A 20,952-nucleotide genomic window follows, 5' to 3' on the forward strand; every position below is an offset into this window, starting at 1 on the left:
AGAAGCATCACCCGGTGTGGGACCTCAATGGAGTGTTGGGCGCCTTGGTGCACAAACATTTCGAGCCAATGGCATCCGCTGACATTAGGCTGGTCACTCTAAAAAAAGCTCTGCTCGTGGGCCTCAGCTCCACTCGCAGAGTCCTCGGAATCCAGGCCCTTGTGGCATCAGAGCCCTATACCACTTTCCGCAAGGAAAAGGGGGACCTCCGGATGCACCCTGCGTTAATATTCAAGGTCGTCACCTTTGGTGGGTCAAGGCCAGGTTATCAGGCTCCCAAGGCCTCTATCTCGAGGTGGATGGTTGCGCCATCAAGGAGGCCTATGGGTGCTGCACAGGCCTGCTCCGGCCAATTTGCATGCCCATGCTGTCAGGGCCAAGGCCACAGCCGTTGTATTCCAACGGCATGTCCTGTGGCAAGTCATGAGCAGAGCGGCATCTGGGCCACCCCTTTGGATTTTTGCAAGCACTACTGTCTGGACGCTGCCTCTAGGTCAGATGTGGCTTTCGGGCATGCGGTTCTGAGAAACCTGTGTGCTTAAGGAGGGGCTCCTCTCCACCCTGGGGCTACATTCAGTTGTAATCACCCATACAGTATGGAGGAAAGGGGACGGGACGTTAGAGTAATTAATCGCTACTCACCGTAGTGACTAACATACTCTTAGTCCATAGTCCACTTTCCTCCATACGTCCCACCATCCTCCCCCCTAATAATACTGGTGTAATTAAGCAACGTTGTATATTGTCTATGCTCCAATGGGGACTGAGGGAGTGGCACCGGCGGAGTCAGGCAAGTGCATGCTCCCAGGGCCGCTCCTCCAAATTTAAAGGGGAAGAAGATTTTTCTGGTGAAAAAGGTTCCGTTTCCCGTCCCTCGCAAGGGACGCCCATAAAGTATGGAGGAAAGGGGACTGTGTACTAAGAGTACGTTAGTCACTACGGTGAGTAACTATTAATTTTCTGTGAGACATGTCCTTATCGAAATGTTCCTATAGTTGTGTACATAGTTGTGTACAGTCATAATTATTTACTCAGTCTTAAAATGTTATAATTTGCAAATCATTATTAATAACTTTTTGTGAAATATTGTTTCTAGATCCATTTGCACCAAAGCGCAATGTTGCACGGAGTCTGAACAGCCAGATGGTCTTTGAATACATACTGGAGCGCTTTCGCGCAGCCTATAAATATTTTGCATGCCCTCAATGGAAAGAGAACAGCAAATCCAAGACGTGTATTAAGAAAAAAAAGAGTGAAAAATCAGACGTGTCTGGAAAATGTGATGAACCTGCGAGAAACTGTTGCCTTCAAGAGGACAAACAATGTATAGAGAAGGATAACACCAACTGTGGGAATGATGCAAGGGACAGTGACCTTGTAAAAAGCAATGGAAAACAACATTTTCCTACACAGTGCTTAACAAAGGGTGCTAATTGTTTGAAAAGAAATAACTCTGTTTCTCTTAAATCTAATGATAACTGTACGTCAAAGCTGAACTCTCTCAACGAGGATTGTGAACCTTCAGAATGCACTGATGCACCAAACATCAGTAACGGTGCTGAGCAGATGTCAACATGCTCCAAGGATGTAAATGAACTTGCAAACAATTTAGTAGAGTGTTTCTGTAAGAATGAGTCTGCTAGCACTTGCACAGCTACCTCACATGTTTACAAATCCACGTTGGAAGATCATGAGCTTACAGATGAAGGGATTGCTGAGGAAGATTTGTATTATGTCTTTGACACATTTATTTTGACTTCTGGAAAGGTAAGATGCCTTTTTGAAAAACATATGCTTATGTTTATTAGAGCTGTAGCAACCTTGATCCGGGCCTGGGCCAAAGGCTGTAATACATGTGAGAACATATTTCAGAGCCCACTGTAAATGAAAATATAGACACGTTATGTCTCTAGTCTTTTTCTTTTGATTCATGGTATACACTCCCTCTTCTCTCCCATGACTATGAAGACGCATGGTTTGGTGAACACGCAGGCTGATAAAATAAGTGGCGTTAGATAATTAAGTAGAAAAATGTGTTCTAGTGTGCTTTTCTATTTAAATTAATAGAATATTCATCATTCTATTTATAATTGTGTAATCACTTAGATGAAAGAATCTATTTGCATAAGCTAACCTAAATGTTTTCCTCAACATCATCTCAAATAGATTTACAAAAATGCACTTTTCCAAAGATCAAACTCTTGGCTCAAAATATTTTCTTTTTCATTCAACATTACTTTTATACACTGATACCCCAACATTCCCTCTGCTAGCAATGCTTCATTGGGGGAATTTACAATCAATACAAATATTAATTGTCAATTTTAGAAATGATATATAATCTACTTTGACACTGTATCTTCAAAGATTTTTCTTTCGCATTGATAATGTCTTTGCTTGTGAAAAAACATTGGAAAACAGTTTATTTACAAGAAATAGTGTCTAACTAAACCAACTCTCTTCACCATGCTATTTTTCATGTTGTCATTTTTTATACCCCGTCATCTCAAATCGTTTTTTGTCAGACTTCTCATGAATATCTTGATAAACACATGTGAGAATTGATTTCGCAATTGGGGGCTATTTTAACGAAAATGTCTCATCTCATTTGCTCTTGAGCATATGGTTTTAGGGACTAAAAGGCAACGTTCTGAGACATATAGAATGGAGATTGAAATTGCTATAACTCTAATAAATAAGACAATTCTTTAATGTTTGAGAGCCAGCCATGGGCCCAGAGTACTGGCCAGCAAAATATATTTTCTCGGGATCCGGACCCGTGGGGGTGAGGAGACAAATTACTTTTTTTGGTGTTATACCTTTTTTGTTAAATTTTTTTTGTTAAATTTTTTTTAATAGTTTTTCAACACAACCAACAATACAAACAAAACACGCAGTGCAATCCACAATCATTACATTAACATCAATTGGTCTTTGTTCACTGCACCCCTGTTCCCACCCCCCTTCACGAGCCTGTTTGTCCTTCACATCCAGTATCTGCCGCACATAGCTGGGCGTCCTTTTCCTCAGATTCCCCTGATTCTGTCATTGTCCCGAATAAGCCATATATTAATGTTTTCCATGCCATCAGGGAACCCACTTCTTCCTCCCAAGACATGCAACTTGCCTCTTGCCACACCACCGTTTCAGCCTCCGCCCATTTCTGTAATTCTTTCCACCATACCTCCACCTGTGGTTTATGACACTTTTTCCAACCCATGGCTATCCTGCGTTTTGCAAGCACATACGCCAAGTCTTTCAATTTCCCCACATGCTTCAGCTTTCGTGGCCTAGGAAACCCTCCCAACAGGCAGGCCCAGGCCATGTCAACGGCAAGCGTGACCCCTTTCACTACTAGCTTTTGTGCGACTTCTCTCCAGAAACACTCGATCACTGGGCACGCCCAAAACATATGTGTCATATCAGCATTCTCCTCATCGCACTTAGGGCATGCCTGTCTCCCGGCATTCCGGAATTTAGATATCCTCAACGGGGTCATATACGCCCTATGCGTTACATACAGCTGTATCTGCTGCAATCTAGCATTCCTAGATACTTTCTTAGGGTATCCCAAAGCCCGCTCCCACATCCCATCCTCCATTTGGGCTCCCACTTCTGTTTCCCAGTCTAATCTCAAATGTGTCAATTCTTTCCCAACCTTAGTCATTACCATCTCATACAATCTAGAGATCTCATGTCCCCCCTCAGTTGTATCATATATCATCCCCACTACGGCGTCTGGTTCCTCCGCCAGCACCGTCTCAGGCCACATTATCCTAATCTTCCGCACCAACCTATGGTATGTTACATATTGGCCCCCATGTAATCCCACCTCCTCTCCAAGACCTTCAAATTCACTGATAGTCCCCTCCTGCCATATATCACCCAGCGTTACCAGTCCCACCGACTCCCAATAGGTTCTAATAATCGCCCTCAGTTGCTCATCTCCTCCCGCCAAAGCAACTAGAGGTACCTGCGGGGAACACGGGAGCGGATCCCCCATTGTTACACATCCTCGTCGCCACATTTTCCACCCAAGCCTCATCATCCCCGGGTACTCCTTTATTTCTGACTCAGGCAACCAAATAATTTCTTTCAAGTAATACAGGGCACAATCATGCCCGAACAATCTAAATTCTGGGGTCTCTTAATCAGCGAGCCATTTGGCCACAAACTGTAATTGACTTGCTATGTAGTAAGCCTCAAAATTAGGTAACTTGACCCCCCCCCTTTTTCGTGAAAGTTCTGCAATTTCCAGAGCGCTATTCTATTCCGAGTGCCATGCCACAGAAAGTCCCTACACACACCATTCAATTGGACAAAACACCTCTTAGGAATCATATACGGGATGTTGCTAAAGAAATGCAAGAGCCTAGGTAGGACTACCATCTTAAGCATCGCTCCCCGCCCCATCATTGCTAAGGGCAACTTCTCCCAAAATCTCATACATTTGCGGATTTTCTCAACTGCCCTCTCAGTATTATCCCTATGTTCCTCCTCCGCCGTATGACACACATCTATGCCAAGGTAGCGGAAAGAGACCACAGTCCACGGCACCTGCAACACCGGCAACCTTTCCACAGGGATCCCTTTATTAACTGCCCAGCGGGAACATGCTAGTTTTTTTGGGATTCACCGCTATACCGGACAACCTCGCATACCTTTCCATCACCTCCAGAATATACTGAAGGTTTTCTTCCGGGTATCTCAAATACAATAACAAATCATCTGCATACAGGGATATCAGGTGCCGTTCCCCTCCGACCTCGATACCTATCTCATCGTATTGCTGCCTCATGTGTAGTGCCAGAGGCTCCAGAGCTAGAATGTATAACATCGGGGACCAGGGGCACCCTTGTCTGGTGCCCCTGCTAATTTGCCATCTCTCAGATATTACTCTTCCTGTTCGTACCCTGGCTAATGGCGCACTATACAGCATCTCCGCCCACTTAATGTATCCCGGTCCCATTCCATACTCCCCCAGAGCCGTCAGCAGCCACGCCCATCTAACCGAGTCGAATGCTTTCACTGCGTCCAAGGACACGATAGCCATCTCTCCTTCATTGTCGCAGCCCCATTCAATCACCCGATGGAGACGTCTGTGGTTGTGAGTAATATTCCAGTCTGGAACATAGCCCGTTTGGTCTGGGTGTATCAGTTTGCCAATTACCTTCCGCAGTCTGTTCGCCAGGACAGCCGTTAATATCTTGCTGTCCTGGTTCAGCATCGACAACGGCCTATACGATCCGCAGCTATGCCCAGGTTTATTTGGTTTAGGGAGTGGTATTATGACCGCCTCTCTGAGCTACTCCGGCAACCGTCCCACCTCAAATGCCTCGTTGAGCATTTCCAACATCGGGGGGAGCACTTCCACCCCATATGCTTTATAAAATTCACTAGGTAGTCCATCTGTTCCCAGGGTCTTACTAGTAGGTAGTTGTCTAACAACCTCTTCCAGCTCCTCCAACGTAAACGGGGCATCTAGTTCCTCTCTTTGCTCTATACTTATCTTGGGTAATTCAATGTCTTGCAGAGTTTCCAGCATTTCCTCCCGGCTGTCTCCCCCTCTATCTTCATATAATTTTCTATAGTAATCCGCAAATTCCCTGTTGACTCCCTCTTGGGTATCTGTCACCTCCCCATCTTCTCTGGTGATTGTCCTAATTGGGGGCTTTGGGGTCTCACTTTTATATAGCCACGCCAAAAGTCGGCCCGTTTTGTCTCCCCCCGCATGTTGTCTCTCAACGTACTTTCTGTAATTAAGGTTACAAAGCCTTTCCCAGAGTTCCATACACTGTTGCTGTAGCGAAAGCACCAGCTTGGTGTCTATACATTCACTTTTTAGTTCTCTCTCTAATTCTCCTTCCACTTTTTGTAGATCGGCCAGAACCCCATCCTGCAAGCCTTTAGATTTAGCAATGGCCACAACCCGTATTACCACCTTGAAGGCCTCCCACAATGTCCCTGCCGAGTCAACGCTGCCTGTATTCACCTCAAAATAACTGATGATTTCGTCTCTCACATCCTCCCGAAAAGCCAGGTCTTTAAGCGCCTCCGCATGGAGGCGCCACGTCGGGATCCGTGCCCTAGGGCTGCAGTATTGCCATCCCACGATCAGGGGCGAGTGATCCGACAGGACCCTCGCCTTATATTCTACATTAGTGATCTCAATCACCACATCCGACGTGGCAAAAACATAATCAAGTCTGGTGTGCAACTGTTGTGGGGCCGAATAGTGTGAATACTGCCTCTCATTAGGGTGTTTAGTTCTCCACACATCTACCAATCCAAAGTCGTCTAACAACGATTGCAGTGCCCTAGCTACTGGGGCCGGCCTGACCATCTTGTCATCCGACCTGTCTACTGCGGGGTTCAGCACACAATTAAAATCCCCTCCCCAGTTCACCGCGCCACCCACGCACCAGCTCAGGCTGGTGCACATGGTCCGGAAGTACTCCGCTGTGTTTTGGTTAGGGGCGTACGTGTTTACTATGCACACCTCTTTATTCTCCACCACCCCTCTCACTATGACCAAACGCCCCTCAGTACCCACCTTTTCCTGTATCAGTTGGAACGGGACATGCAGCGCCACCCAGACCAGCACACCCCTAGCATATGCTGAATACGGAGACCCCACTACGGTACCTTTCCACTTTCTCCTCACCAGTTCCAGTTTTTCCCGTGTCAAGTGCGTTTCTTGCAACAATGCAATATCTATCTTCTGTCTTTTCAAATACAGCATAACCTTGTTCCTCTTTAAGTAGCTATTGAGTCCCCTGACATTCCACGTCACTATTTTAAGCTCTCCCATTGCTCATTGATACCCACCTCCCTCCTTCTTGGCCCGCCCCATCCGCCTTTGCAACACAGATACAATACTATAACTTCCCCTTGTAGGCTTGCGTGTAAACTCAAGTTCCCATAAACTATATACACCCCAAACTCCCCCATGTGCGGCACAGTCCGCTGTGTTGAAGCTCCCCTCCTTCTCAAGGCTCTCTGTGCGCTCTGACAGGGACCTCACATCCTGCCGGAGTAGGTTCACTTCCTCCTGCACTTCACCGACTTTAAGGTCCAACACAGTTTTCAATTCAGCCACAACTAATTCGAGCTTGGCCTCCCAGTCCGCTTTCAAATCTGCTTTTAAGTCCGCTATTGCAGCCAGAACCTCCTGATATGGACCCACAGCAGCTGTGCCACCTTCGTCTAGCCAAATTCGTCTAGCGTAGGTTGCTTCACCTTTTGTCGTGGCGGCTTATTAGACATGGCGCAATAGTTATGTGTTGTGGGTCCACCCACCTCTGTTATTCCGCAATCAGGGGGAGAAGGGCATACTCTCCGTTCCAACATCCTATTCCCTACCTCCGCATGAGGGGCCACAACCTCAAGAACACCACTAGCCTCCTCCGTGCCACGCTCTCTCGGCCACCATACACACCAGTGTGCAATGTATCTGTAGTTTCCTTCCGCTAGAGTCGCTGACACGCCCACTTTCACTTATAGTCTACAATGTCTAGCATCCACCATCGCCTTTACCCTAAATGCAGCGAGGACTCACTGTTGTTTGCACAGTCCCAGATGGGTGGCCCGCTGCTATCATCCGCACTTGAGGCGATCCCCACATCAGCGTCCCAAGCCTATTCCCAGCGTGCTGCAATGGATTGTGCTCTCCCACGTAGGTAGACAAGTCCCTCACGGGGGTATCTTTCCACACTCATCCGGATCACGAACAAGACCCACGCATCATCGAGGCAATTGTACCCCCTGAAGTACCCCAGTTATGTTTAGGATTACCCCGGCACCATTTTGCGTGCCTTCCAATTGACCTGCACCAGTTCAATCACGCAGTTTCATACTGCCGTAGTCCGTGCCAGTAACTATGCGCAGCACTGCCCCAAATCATGGGACACTGTCCCAGATGTTATTATGGCGCAGCTCACAATAGCACACTGCCTGTGTACAGGTGATCCCTTACCCCCGTGGTCCAGGGAGCTCCTGTTGTGCGTGTTTGTCTACTTCATCAGCCAGCATTGGCTCGAACACTTCCTTTGTTCGTGTCGGAATCCCATGCCCTCCTTATCCGCGATGGTATGGAGTCGGATCGTATGTCAGGGCTGTCTAATACAGTGTCCTCCGATACGCTGTAAAGAATCCTTTGTCGGCTTCACTCTGCCGGGATCTTATCTGACGCACGCAACAATGTAACACTGCCTCGTCGCGTAATGCCAAGTCACTACAGTACACATAGCTCTAAAGGAAGCCGGAGTACAACTGTTCCCCACTGTGGTTACTGTTGCGGTTTGCGACTTGGTTTGCCCGTCTCACTTGTGCAGCACCGCCTTCATTGCTCACTCGCAGCCCTTCATTACAATGTCCGCCTTTGTCTGCGGGCGTCCACCATTTGTTTTCCACCGTCACAGGGCCGGTCCTGCCTCCAGCATTACACAACTCTTATTTCACTTGGCCCGTTCAGATCACAGAAAGTCTTGACAAGCCTCCCATGCTCCGACCGCCACCAGAGTGCATATGCATATTTTCGGGCATCTCTGATCGGCGTATGCAGCAGGAGTGCCGCAGGGCAGGCAGAAACATTCCGTCACGCTGCAAGTGTTCAAACCATGTCGAACACATGGGCTCTCATCAGGGGCACCGCCACAACCCTCTGGTTCGCTACAGCCTCTTCACACCGTAATCAGCCGATTCCTTTGTCCGCGATGTCGGGCGGCCATCTTGCTCCCTCTGTCCGTCCGACTCACAGTTCTTTCTTTCGTGATTATCTTCGTCGCTGCTCCACTTCTATGTCAGCAAACTTCAGAGGGCACGGCCGCACCATTCATAGACCCACCCATGGGATTTTAGGCAACACAAGCATTTATCAATGCACTTCTGCCACAGGATCAATGCCGGATTAGAGGAGCTCCCTCAGCACATGTCTCTTCACATGGCCCTCTTGGCCACGCCCCCTTTTTGGTGTTATACCTTATTGACATTTAGTAGGCACAACACAACTACATCACAAACAGAGGAGAAAAGACAAAAACTGAAAAATCAGTTGCAATCGATAGGACGATGGTCATTTTTCTCTCATACATTACACTGCTGCACCAGTTCCCCCTTTCCCTTAGTCACTAGCCTGCTCCCCCCAGGTCCCATGCTGTGTCCTTAATCTCTCTGGCCACATATCATTAACTGCCAGTAGTGCACAGTCGTCCTGTTTTCTCGTGGATGCTAATGTTAGCTAGTCTCTGAGCCTCCCCTCAGGCACTTGGGCAGGAGTTACTTGTCCAATCAGCCCCAGGAGTTCATTTTCACGTCTCCGCCATGCCAGCAGTCTATTCAAACTTCTACTCTTACACAAGGTTACAACCACCAGTCTATGGGGGGCGCGCATACGATGGGGGCAGGGGGACATTGCCTGTACCAGTGCATCCCAATCATTCACATCCGCACCCCCTTCTGCTGACCCACTCTGTGCTACCTTGTGCCATGCTGCAGATTCTGCTTAAGTCCACTTTCCCAAGTCTGCCCGCCATGCCTCTATTCTAGGCCCCTCTGGTGCCTTCCAGGCCATCGCTATCCTTTGCTTGGCTTGTATACAAGTAAGATCTTTCATACGAGTGATGTTTCACATGCTTTCCGCTCCTGGTGTATATGCCTAACAAGCATGCTACAGGGGATGAGGTCTGCATCATTATGCCTCCATTAGCAACAATGTTTGCCACCCTCTGCCAGAACCTGCTGATGACTGAGCAGGATCAGAACATGTGAAATAAATCAGCAGTCTCATGTCCACATCTATGGAAATTCAAGGCTCCGCCCCCTTACATTTCAAAATCATGTGGGGGTCAAATTAGTTCTTTGCAACACATACAGCTGGATACGCTTAAATGTGGAATTTCTAGACACTTGCTTGGTGTATGCCAATGCCTACAGCCACTCCGCATCTGTGAGCGTTCATCCGACATTCACCTCCGATCTCTCGCGCACTTCATGTCCCAGTGTCCTGCGTGTAGACAGCAATAATTCATATAATCCGGAGACCATATGACCCTCCTCAGATATGTCATACATGGTGTCTAGCACTTGATCTCCATCTATAGCCTCTTGGAAGTGTGCCCACCTCTTTTGGGTGGTTTTGACCAGAGTCTTATGCATCAAGAATTGTCCCCTATGTATGCCGGTGTGCTCGATCAACGTTCCAAACTCAGCCAGTGTCCAATCCATCTGCAAGTCCCCTATTGTGGCTATGCCGCGTGTCTCCCAATTCCTCCTTATTTGTAACGCAGGTTCTTGTTCCTGCAGAGCACACCAACGAATATGGGTTCCCAGTCCCTGTTATTATTTTTTTTTATTTGGTATTTTTGTTACCAATTAAAACCTTTTACCAATTCTTACACATACAAATCAGTTCATTATAGTAAATAAAGCAGTACACATAACCACAACATATTTGAAAAGAAATAAAAAAAACAAACTACTCATAGAAACATCCAAAAATAATAAAATAAAATTGTGGCATAGGATAGAAGTTTAAGAATAAAAAAAACTAAAATCAAAAGTAGAAAGCTTAGGGCAATAATAATTACAATTCATTTCATTTTGTTTCATTACATTGTAATATAGAACTCACTGTCCCACTTTACAACCTCTCTTCTTCAATTGCTTCAGTAAAACTCACGGAAGTTCAATTCTAATCCTAAATAGGCCCCTCCAGGCGTAAAAGAATATCTCCTCCAAAAATGCTACCAATGCTAATATTGGAGTTAAACGTTCTCCCTGATTTAGGTCAGTCCACCATTCTTCTGCACATCTCAAGCTCCCATTACTAATACATTTTGCCAAAAACTTTGTTCTCACAGATGTCAGTGATTTGCAAAACAATACCGGGTGCTTTAGATTCTCAGACCCCAGTTTACACAACCTGCACAACTGGTGTAGGTTTTTTTCCTTACTGCGAGTGTTGTGAATCTCTTTAGTGGGGTAAATATTTAATCTAAATTGCGTGTATTTCAATCAGTATTTACTGTCAGGGAATTAAACTAAATACTGTGGCAGACAGTTATACCTCAGAGGCTCAGGATTCAGTTGCCTATACAGTATGTAGGATTGCCTTTGATCCTGAGACTCGATCCAGTACTTTGACAACAGTTTCTTCACAGAAATGGGGTTTGCCTCAGGTGTCTCTTAAGAAACATTTAGATAGTTTAAAAACTTTATGCAGATAAACCACCATTCATTTAGTGTTTGATCCGAGCCTCTCAATAGAGCCCCCTATATGATGCCGAACCCTCTCACTGGGTCAGACGCCATACATTTCCTGTTTAGCATTAAAGATTTCCATACTACCATAGCATACATGGATATTGTCCCCAACGCTGTTCTTATCACCTGAATTGGGACGCAATTAAGGAGTGATAAAATTCTTCGCCAGAATAAACCTTCTAGCATTGCCCAAACACCAGCTGGATGTTCAAAAAAAGCTTCAGCTCCGTAAGTAAGAATCGGGAACACATTTAACCGATAGAAGGATAAGACTGGGATTAAAGAAAATGTACCATATCCCTCCAGGATAATACTACCCTGAGAGGCCAGATTTCTTACATTTGAACACAAGATCTTCATCCGTAATGCCCTCACCCAAGTACATCCCTAGGTAGACATAAGCATTTGTTTTCAGCAGAATTTCCTTTCCCAAGTACCATTGCTGCCTAGACTATACCTTCCCAGTGGTTGTTGAAAAGTAACCACTATTTTAGAAGCGTTTATTGTAAGGCCATTTTCTGCTACATACCCCTACAAGGCATTCAACTGCCGTTGCAGGCCCACTGGGGTTTGGTCTATTAAGACCAAATCGTCAGCGTATAGTAGCCCATCCAAACGAGTGCCATCTATATTTGGTGGGAAGCAGCGTCCCTCTTTTAAAGTTTCACCCACATCTGAGATACCAAAAATTAAAAATAGCCGGTGCCAATGGGAAATCCTGCTTTAATCCCTTGTTGGTTACAATAGCAACTGAGCAACTGTGAGGGACCCACCCCCCCTCCCAGATCAAGTCTTACCCTATATGATGTATTTGTACAGGGCCCTAATGCCCTCTAAAATATCAGTTGGACAATCCCAAGCTTCTAATTTCTGCCATAGCTTTTAATGAGCGGCCAATACCCTTTATGAAGCCTGACTGTCGGGGGTCCCAGTCGCCTGATTTGTTTGACCACTTTGTTGGTTCTCTCAACACAATACCTGCATAGATCTTTCCTATGGTGTCCAAAAGAGCTATCGGCCTGTAATTGCTCAGGTCGGAGCTATGAACTTTTTAAACTATAGGTACCACCACCGAGGTCTTCCAAGACTTGGGCACTGTCCCTGTGTTTCCTATACATTAAAACAGTTTACACAGAACTGAGCCCACGCCACCGGGTATTCTTTAAGCGTCACATTTGTGATCCCATCGGGGCCGGGTGCTCTAGAATTACTAGAATTTTTTTATCAATTCAACAATGTCTTCTAACACGCTTGAAAAAGACAAATACCCTGTACTGGCTTTTGCTCCCTCTTAATATCCCACCTCTACTGCGGAGAATAACTTTGAAAAATGATCCATCGGTGCTTTTGCAGAAACAGCGTTAATTGTTTGTGCTGTTCTATCTGAAAACATGGAGTTTATAAGCTCCCACATTCCACCCGTCCTTTTCCCTTCCAATTCAATTCAGCCCCTTGCTGCATCATTAGATGTTTACGGCCCAATTCCGATAGTTTAATTTGATTTAGCTAGAATCTCACTCATCCCAACTCCTTCTTTTTTTGAGTTTCTTTAGATCAGCTTTTAATTTCCCTTTTGTTATCTTTAACTCTCGATCATATGCATGCAAATGGGTGGTTTTTCAGTTGCCGCCTCCTCTAATGTTCAGCTTGATGTTTATCAGGTGCCTGGTGTAATCTAACTTGCTAGGGTCAGTCTACAGAGTGGCCAGGTACAGATTTTAAGACTCTCTTTAAGTCTGCAATTCTAGCTGCATTAATGTACAATCTGTTTCTATTTGTTAATTTGACCTGGGTATGATACGTTTCAACGGGTTTGCACTTCAATTCATTATAAATGAGCTTCACAATTTTGGGATCGCTCTGAGTCATGCTTATTATCTCAAGGCTCGAGCATTTGGCACAAATATAACCGAAACTAAAAAATAATCCAAAATGCTTTTTTCCTCTCCCCACTTCCAGGTGGATCAAGTTGGTATGTCCCCCCAGAGGTACCCATTCAACATATGGATGTTCCTATTGGTCATTTCATTACACCAATCTGGCCTTGTCTTTCGGCACTAGAAGAGGGAACCTTAATCATGGTGAATTCTTCCCTTAGCCTCATGAAGCAATTTATGTTTAAATCGCCACAAATCATTATAGCAGGATCCACCCATTTCTCAAACGCTCTGTCCACCAGATTTATAATCAATGGTAGAAAGGATTTAAACCCTTCCACGCTTGAGCGAGCACTAATACAGGTTAAACTACAACAACCATCTATGACCGCCCAAATAGCCCCCTTCCACCTCTAATACCAACATTTGAATATAAGGGGTAGGGTTGATCAATTCACACACGGGCAATCCGCAGCCGTTTTAAATGGCAATTAATAGACCCGACATTGGCCTCCCCTTTAAACCCTTCACAGAGGATTCAGGTATACCCTGAAGCCATCCATTACTGATTTATTGCTTAACCAGGTCTCTTGCAAGCAGATCAGATCAACAGAATCAAATTTAAGGTCCCCACTGTCAAACAAGTGGGAATGTCCTCTTGTATTCCAAGATCCAATAATGAAGCGTTTTTGATCTTCGAGTCGAGGTAGTTACGCTTTTTGAGTGACACAGTTCAGGGTTTTCAGCAACCAATCCCAGTTTTGAGTATCCTGCTGTTCTCTTAGCCTCAAATTAGTTGCAACTCTTCTACTTGATGAAAATTGATTATCCGATTTTACAGCACATTTTCTGGGGGCATCATGAACTGGTGATAAGGTCTCTCGACACTTGGTCGCCCCAAAATGTGATCAAAATCAATAAGGACCTGTGGATCCAATAGTTCTGCTTGGTCAAAACCAAGGCGTAATAGCGACGCAACCTCTGTTAGTAGAATCTGTTTAACCAGGTTGGATGTGAGGTGAATGGCCACTCTGTCCAACTGCTGATCATAAAAAATTCCATTTTATTTATATCCTTGGATGAAATTGCCTGGAGATTTGGGATGTGATGAAATGGCCTTAATATATTTTCTCTATTTAGTGTTAGGCCATAATTGAGACACTATGTCCTCTCCAGTTGTAACCTAATTGGCTCAGCTGACGGTGGAACCGGGAATGACCTACTATGCCCCCTTTTTTTTGGCAATCTCTCTACCTTGTCCTACGTTCTGTTAAGGAGGTTGTGCTTCAAACTTTTTCACCGGTCCTCCATGGTCATAAATGGAGGAGAGGATGAATCAATTGTAGTCATTTTAGTTCCGATTGTTTGTTTTCCTGGCTGATCAACTCCTTTTTCTTTGCGAATGGACCCCTCACTCGATCCCCCTTTCAGGAGGTGACTATCCCCTCTTGGAGACCCCAGTTCTTGCCAGGACAAATAGAACGTATTGGGCCTTTTCATAAGTTTGCCGCTCCTGAAACAAGGGTGCCAGTATGCTCACCGGCACCCTTGTTTCCAGACCGGCAAACTACAAGTCTGCCGGCCGGGGCCGTTGTGCCCAACAGCTCTGACCCTGCGGGGCGAAGCTGTCACGGTAGGCAGACTTTTCACTGGAGCACCGGCACAGTTAGAAACGGTGTCGGTGCTCCCGTGTCCCCACTCCCACAGAGTCCCTTAGGACTCTATATGGGAATGGGGATTTACACATATACCAGTGCCTGACTTCTCAGCTGAAGGACACGGAATGAGGCACATTGTAACCAATAGGGTTACTGCCGGCCTCGGAATGAGGCCCATTGTGTCTAAGCTGCACTTTCTTACCGTTATCGTTGACTCTGCATATTGATTGAGCGTTGGACTTTATACGGTCAAATCTTGGACCTTGTTTTTCAAACACCGGATAATCCAAAACTTCTTGTGACATCATGCCATCCATACTTATATCCATGGTCCTCTCCTTAATCAGCACAATAGACTCCTCTGTTTTCTAACAGCCTTGACTGCTCATGCTGGTCTGTACATCCTGTCTCTACACCAGCATCCTCTGGTAGCCAAGTTTTGGATCAGATTCGACACCTCCGGAGAACCTGAATCTGAGATTCAGTAAGTTGACAAGTTCATCAATTTGTCAAAGGAGCTCTCCCACTTCCTCCCTGCCATGATTAGGTTCACTATTAATGGGGTTTATTTCAATCATATTTCCGAGCCTATCTTTAGGGGGAGCAGCAGGCCTTGAACCCAAAGGACGAGTCAAGTTTCTAAGGAATTGTCGAGATCCATGTTAGGCAGAAACCTGTGCAGTTCCCTCTGGGACCACTGCAAAAGATTTAAGACTACAGGTGTTAGGCAGTAAACCAACTTGGTAGCAGTCTGTACCACACACATTCACTTGGTAGCTGTGGCTGAGCAGTCAGACTTCCCTCAAGAAGAGTTGGGCAGTATACAGAGTATTCACAATAGGTCAAAAGAACACAGTAGAACAAGCAAACACTGACCAGAGCTTGGTGTAAAAGAGATAGAATTATTTATTTAAAACCACATCTAATAAAACAAACGGGCACTAATATTAAGATGTCCAAAAACACGGTCACTAAAAGATATACACTCCCTTAAAAGAATATTGGACAAGTCTGAAGTAAAGCCCCACTTATTTTCAGACAGCGGTGAGCGCTTAATGCAGCTGGCACTCTAATAATTCGTTTTAAAAGGGAGAGAAAAGCAGAGTATAAATTGAAACAGATCCCAACACTTTCACAAGAACACAGCAAGAGAGGAAGGCAGAGTCAAACCGTGAAGTTAGAGTTCAGAAGGCCGGATCCACTTTAAGAGGATCAGAACGGAATGTGTCCAAGGTCACATGGTTGAAAAGTGCACAAAAGTCTCAAAGGTTCAGAAAGAGTTAGACCAAAAGAAAGGGACCAGGTAGATGGTCAAGGCAGCCACCCCAGTCCAGAAGGTTAAGGGATTATTATTACCTTGTAGCAATCTTTAGAAAAGGGAGGCCTGGCGGACACAGTACCTTAAAGTGGTGAGAATACTCCAGCGGGTGCAGTTGTTCCTGGCTGCGGATGCAAGTCGGTGCTTTGTCCGGGGGAAGAGAGGATCTCGTCGGGGAGGAAGACAGGAGTCGTTGCACTGCCAGGGAAGAAACCAGCCGCGGAGTTCTTAGTTAAAAGGAGCGGTCCTTTGGTTCGCGGTCAGGTGGTAAGTGGCTATCCGGTTGCCGGGGTGCTTGGCACGGGCAATTCGACCACAAGACGTCCTGGGATGCGAGGAAAAGAAGGTAAACTGGTTGTGCCCACCAGTCAGGGGAAGAAGACTCTCCAGCAGGGAGATCTTCTCTGTCGTCGGGAAGTGATGAGTCGGTTCCGCAGGGCTCCACCGGTGGTGTCGTCGTAGCAGGTCGGCGCAGCTTCTCCCTCGTCGGATTCTCAGGTCCTGTGGCGACTTCTGAAGTTCCAGTCCCCAAAGCCCTGCTTTTATGCAGCACACCCCCATTCACTCAGCCTAGCTGTCAATCAAACATGCTAAGTGGTGAGCCGGCCGGCTCACCACTTGGGTCAATCACACAAGAGTGCGACTTGAGTTACCAAGGTAACTCAGTCCAGGGTGCCTAAACCTCCTCCCACACCCATGTGGTACCCAGACAGAGTGGCACCACTTTTGGAGGCTTCTGTGGAGAAGCCTGCCAAAAAGTTGAACAAAGGGCTCGACTTGGGTTGGAGTCACAGAAGAGAACACAAAAGCCATTTTAGAATAGAGTTCTGGCAAAAAATACCAACTGGTGAATTGATATTAAATAAATAAACCGGCGGTATGTTCGAGGCTATAAGAATTAAATAATTAAAGTTGGTAGCCTCGAACAATGGGAAAATCCCATAGAGATATATTCGCGGTCAAATATAAAAAGTAGTATCCACTGCCACCAGCCAAAACTCGATCAGGGGGGACGGAGACGTACCCCCTCGAACAACAGACCCCGGGGCAATTGAATTGCCCCGACCAGTACGTCCACAATATGATGGTTTGTACTGGTTTCTGTTCATAATTTGGGACTAGTAAAGCCAATGGTGGCTTTACATGCCCTGGGAGACAGTCAGTCCCAGGGTATGGAGTCTATGTTGGGGGGTCGCTACGACACCCCTGGGTTACGGCACAGAGGGTGCTGTGTAACCCACATCACAAAAAAACACATGAGACCCTATGGAGTAAAAGAGCCCATAAAACACATGGAAAGTTAAAGGAACACCTCAAATCATGTCTAAGAGTGGGAGCAAAAGAATCTCACTCTTAGCAGGAGAGAAAAAAATAAACCCCAAAAATCCAGCAAAGCAGCTGGGGGACTCACTAGGTTTGGGAAATTAGCCTTTACGGAGAATTCTCCCTAACAGAACCCACCCCAGCCCTCTGAGGTTTTCTCCCCTTTTGTCCCATTCACTTCACCCTGAACAAGTTATCGAAGAGTTAATCTCCTCCATAGGTGGCGAGAACACCCCAAGTGATTGGGAAATAGAAGCTTCCACCAGTTTAGAGCACTCCACCAAGTCCTCTTCATTAATATCCCGTCTGCCGATACTTCCTTTTAGATAGCTGAAACGGTTTTGCCAAGGCGACTATTTTCTTTGGGCTTTCTTCTGCTGCGGTTTTTCGGTAAAATAATCTATGGCTGTTTAATGAATTATCAGAGCCCATGGTCAGAGGTTTCATACTTGTTTTGTTGAATTCGTTTTTAGGAATGCACTCCTCATTTGTGGGAGGGGTGTAACATGACTTTGTACTCTCTGTACCCTCTGGTTCTTACTAGATCCATCACCGGCAAGATCTGCTGCTTCACATAGCTCCACTGCAACTTTATCTTTCACCATTGGTACAGCCCCCTCTTTCTTTTTTGGAGTCAATAAATTCTGCAGTAGATGCCGTTACTGCTACCGTTATGTCGAAAGGGACCGGCGCACAGAGCTGCAGGGACACAAATGGCTTAATAATATCTTTCGTTAAATTACTCCCAGAGTCGTTGGGTATTTCAGTCATCACACTATGCGCACCCCCCTTTAATGATTCCACTGGTCGACAAAGCATTGGTGTTTCCTTCACTCGGCGCAATTGTTGTAACGCACTTATGCGAGCAATCACTAGGTGACTCATCTGGGTCATCCATTCTTAAGCAAGGAACTTGCTGCCCACTAGCCTCCACAGCCACGAGCCAGTCGAGCATCGACAGCTATTATCGATCATAAATAATCCATTGCTGCAACTACGCCCTCTCACCGTCAATGATAACCTTCCTGCCGCAACACGCCAAACATGGCAAAACAGTCCCGCCTCACTCTGCTCTCGCTCCGCTCAGAGCTGAGGTTGCGATTATGAAGGCACGCCTCCCAGGATAGCAGCAACTGGAAACAGACTGCAGACACCATGTGTTTAGCCTAAAAACACAGCAAAACACTCTTGCCTCACTCCCCTCTCCCAATACCTATCAATTTCCACACCCTTTGCCATATTGTCATACCTAGTTGCAGGAGCCATGATCCTGCTGTGACATCAGTCTACTGCCCACAGGATCTCCTTCAATTAATATTGTCCTATTGACTGCCTTAGGAGCCATGAGTTCAGTGTGACCTTGTCCGCTAACGAGCAAGTCACAAACTGTAGCTGTCCCACCAGGTAATACAGCTCAAAGTTAGGCAGCCGTATTCCGCTCTAATCGTATTCTCCCTGCAAGCCGTTTAATGCAATCCTACATCTGCTATTCCCCTATAAGAATGTCTGCACTCTCGAAACCAAACCTTCAAAAAAAATTTTGGGAGTGTGGTATGGGATATTAATAAAGTGATATAGTAGGCAGACTAACGCGACCATCTTAAGCAGGGCTGCCCTGCCCATCACCGACAGGGGCAAACGAACAAAAAGACCTTGATCGATAAACGTTCTCTAGTGCCTTCTGCGTATTATGTTAATGGGCTGCGGCCATGTCATGCATGATATTGACCCCCAAATACCGAAAAGTCTCTGGTAGTCACATTGGCCGCAAATGAGGTAGGTTGTCTCGGCTCAGCCCCACAAGGTTTGCAAGTGGAAACAGGCAGGACTTGTCTCTGCTCACACGGATACCAGAGAGCTCACCAAACTGGTCTATTATGTCTAGTATGTGCGGTAAATTCTCGGCCGGCGAGTGTACATAGACCAGCATGTTAACTGTATACATTGAAATTAGGTGCCTGGCTCCGCCCACCAATATCCCGGCCTCCTCATAGTCTTTACACAGAAATACAGCTAGTGGTTCAAGGGCTAGAATAGAAATCATTGGGACAACAGCCAGCCCCGTTTAGTATCTCTATGCAGCTCCCATTCCACGGATATCTGTCTTACGGTCCGCACTCTGACCTGGGGTTGTGTATACAGCAGCTCCACCCATCTGCCGAACCGACCCCCCTATCCCAAATTGCTCTAGCATTGCATGCTGCTAATCCCACCTGAGTCAAACGCTTTAATTGCATCCAAGGAGGCCACTGTACAGTTTGTTTCCTGTCTTTTGGCGCTATCCATCAAGTGGTGTAGTCACCTTACGTTCAGACTGTGTACCAGTGACCAAATACCCCCTTTAGTCTATTCGCAAGAACGACAGTAAGTATTTTATAGTCCTAGTTAATCATGGACAGCGGCCTTTAAGGGCCTCAATCCAAAGTGGGCCTGCCCAATTTAGGTATTGGAACAATCACGGACTCCCGCATGCTCCGGGGAAAATGGCCCCTTTCCCATGCCTCCTCATACATTTCTAACATATTGGATGTAAGCACTGCTGCATACGTTTTGTAGAATTCCCCCGCCAACCCATCTGGCCCAGGGGTTTTGTTTGCTGGCAGGGACTGTATCACCCCTAAGATCTCATCCACTGTGTGTGGGACGTCTCCGCTAGGGCGTCCCTGATTTCCCCCTCATTGCATGTCAGTCTTGCGGAGTACAGTGACTCATTATTATTATTATTATTGTTGTTATTGTTATTATAATATCTGGAGAACACTTCATTTATCTCACACAAGATTTCCCTCATCCTGTATGGCACATATAATTTCCCTGGTTTCCTCCCTGTTGCACAACCACACCAGCAATCTACCCGGTTTATCTTGTGTATCTTACATAGTCGAACTTTCCGAGACGTTCACATTCTGTAATACATTTCTATCGCATAGCAAATAGGGGTCCCTCCTCATCTCCCCCCGTTTCATGGCCTCCTTGAAGGCGTTCTATTTCTGCCTTTCGAGTGTAGTATTCGCTGAATACGCCATCCTGCGGAGCCTCCACACGGAGATGCCATGTCAGAATTAGCGTCCTAGGGAAGGATCGCGTCCATGTGGCAATCAGTGGAGCAGGATTAGAAAGGACCCCTGGCCTTGTAGCTTCCCTTTGCAATCTCCCCAGTGGCAGCCCGTCCTGTAAACAAGTAATCCAGGTTGAGTGTAAACCACAGAAGGTGCAGCATAATGTGAGTATCCTCTTTCTTCTCCTTGGATTCCCCTCCATATATCTACCAGTGCAAGGTTTCTTAGTGTAATGGCCAGGGCTGTCGCATGGGGGGAGGGCCATCTGTATTTACTACCCATCCTGTCTTCTAATGGATTAAGCGTGAAATTCAAGTCCCCCCCTGCCCTCTTGGCCCCATATCCACGTTGCGTCCTGGGAACTCTGCAACCCTGGAGTAGAGGGATTTGAAGAATGATGTGGCGTCACTGTGGGATGCGTATGTGTTGATAATACATATCTCCCTGTTTTCGAT

General features: G+C 46.2%; 1 protein-coding gene across 7 annotated transcripts in view; it reads left to right on the plus strand.

The window, feature by feature from the left end:
* Positions 1-20,952, plus strand: part of TUT4 (terminal uridylyl transferase 4) — a 2,154,442-nt gene that overhangs the window by 548,598 nt on the left and 1,584,892 nt on the right. For all 7 annotated transcript variants that reach the window (XR_011291019.1, XM_069642184.1, XM_069642186.1 and 4 more), the window contains exon 14: positions 1,097-1,767. Coding sequence is in view for 6 of the 7 variants with exons in the window: in XM_069642184.1 (XP_069498285.1) it covers positions 1,097-1,767 (671 nt within the window). In the remaining variant the exon portion in view is untranslated. The remainder of the gene's footprint in view (positions 1-1,096; positions 1,768-20,952) is intronic.

This window comes from Ambystoma mexicanum, chromosome 1q (genome assembly GCF_040938575.1).
Source record: "Ambystoma mexicanum isolate Mex_15411 chromosome 1q, UKY_AmexF1_1, whole genome shotgun sequence".
NCBI classification, from domain to species: domain Eukaryota; kingdom Metazoa; phylum Chordata; class Amphibia; order Caudata; family Ambystomatidae; genus Ambystoma; species Ambystoma mexicanum.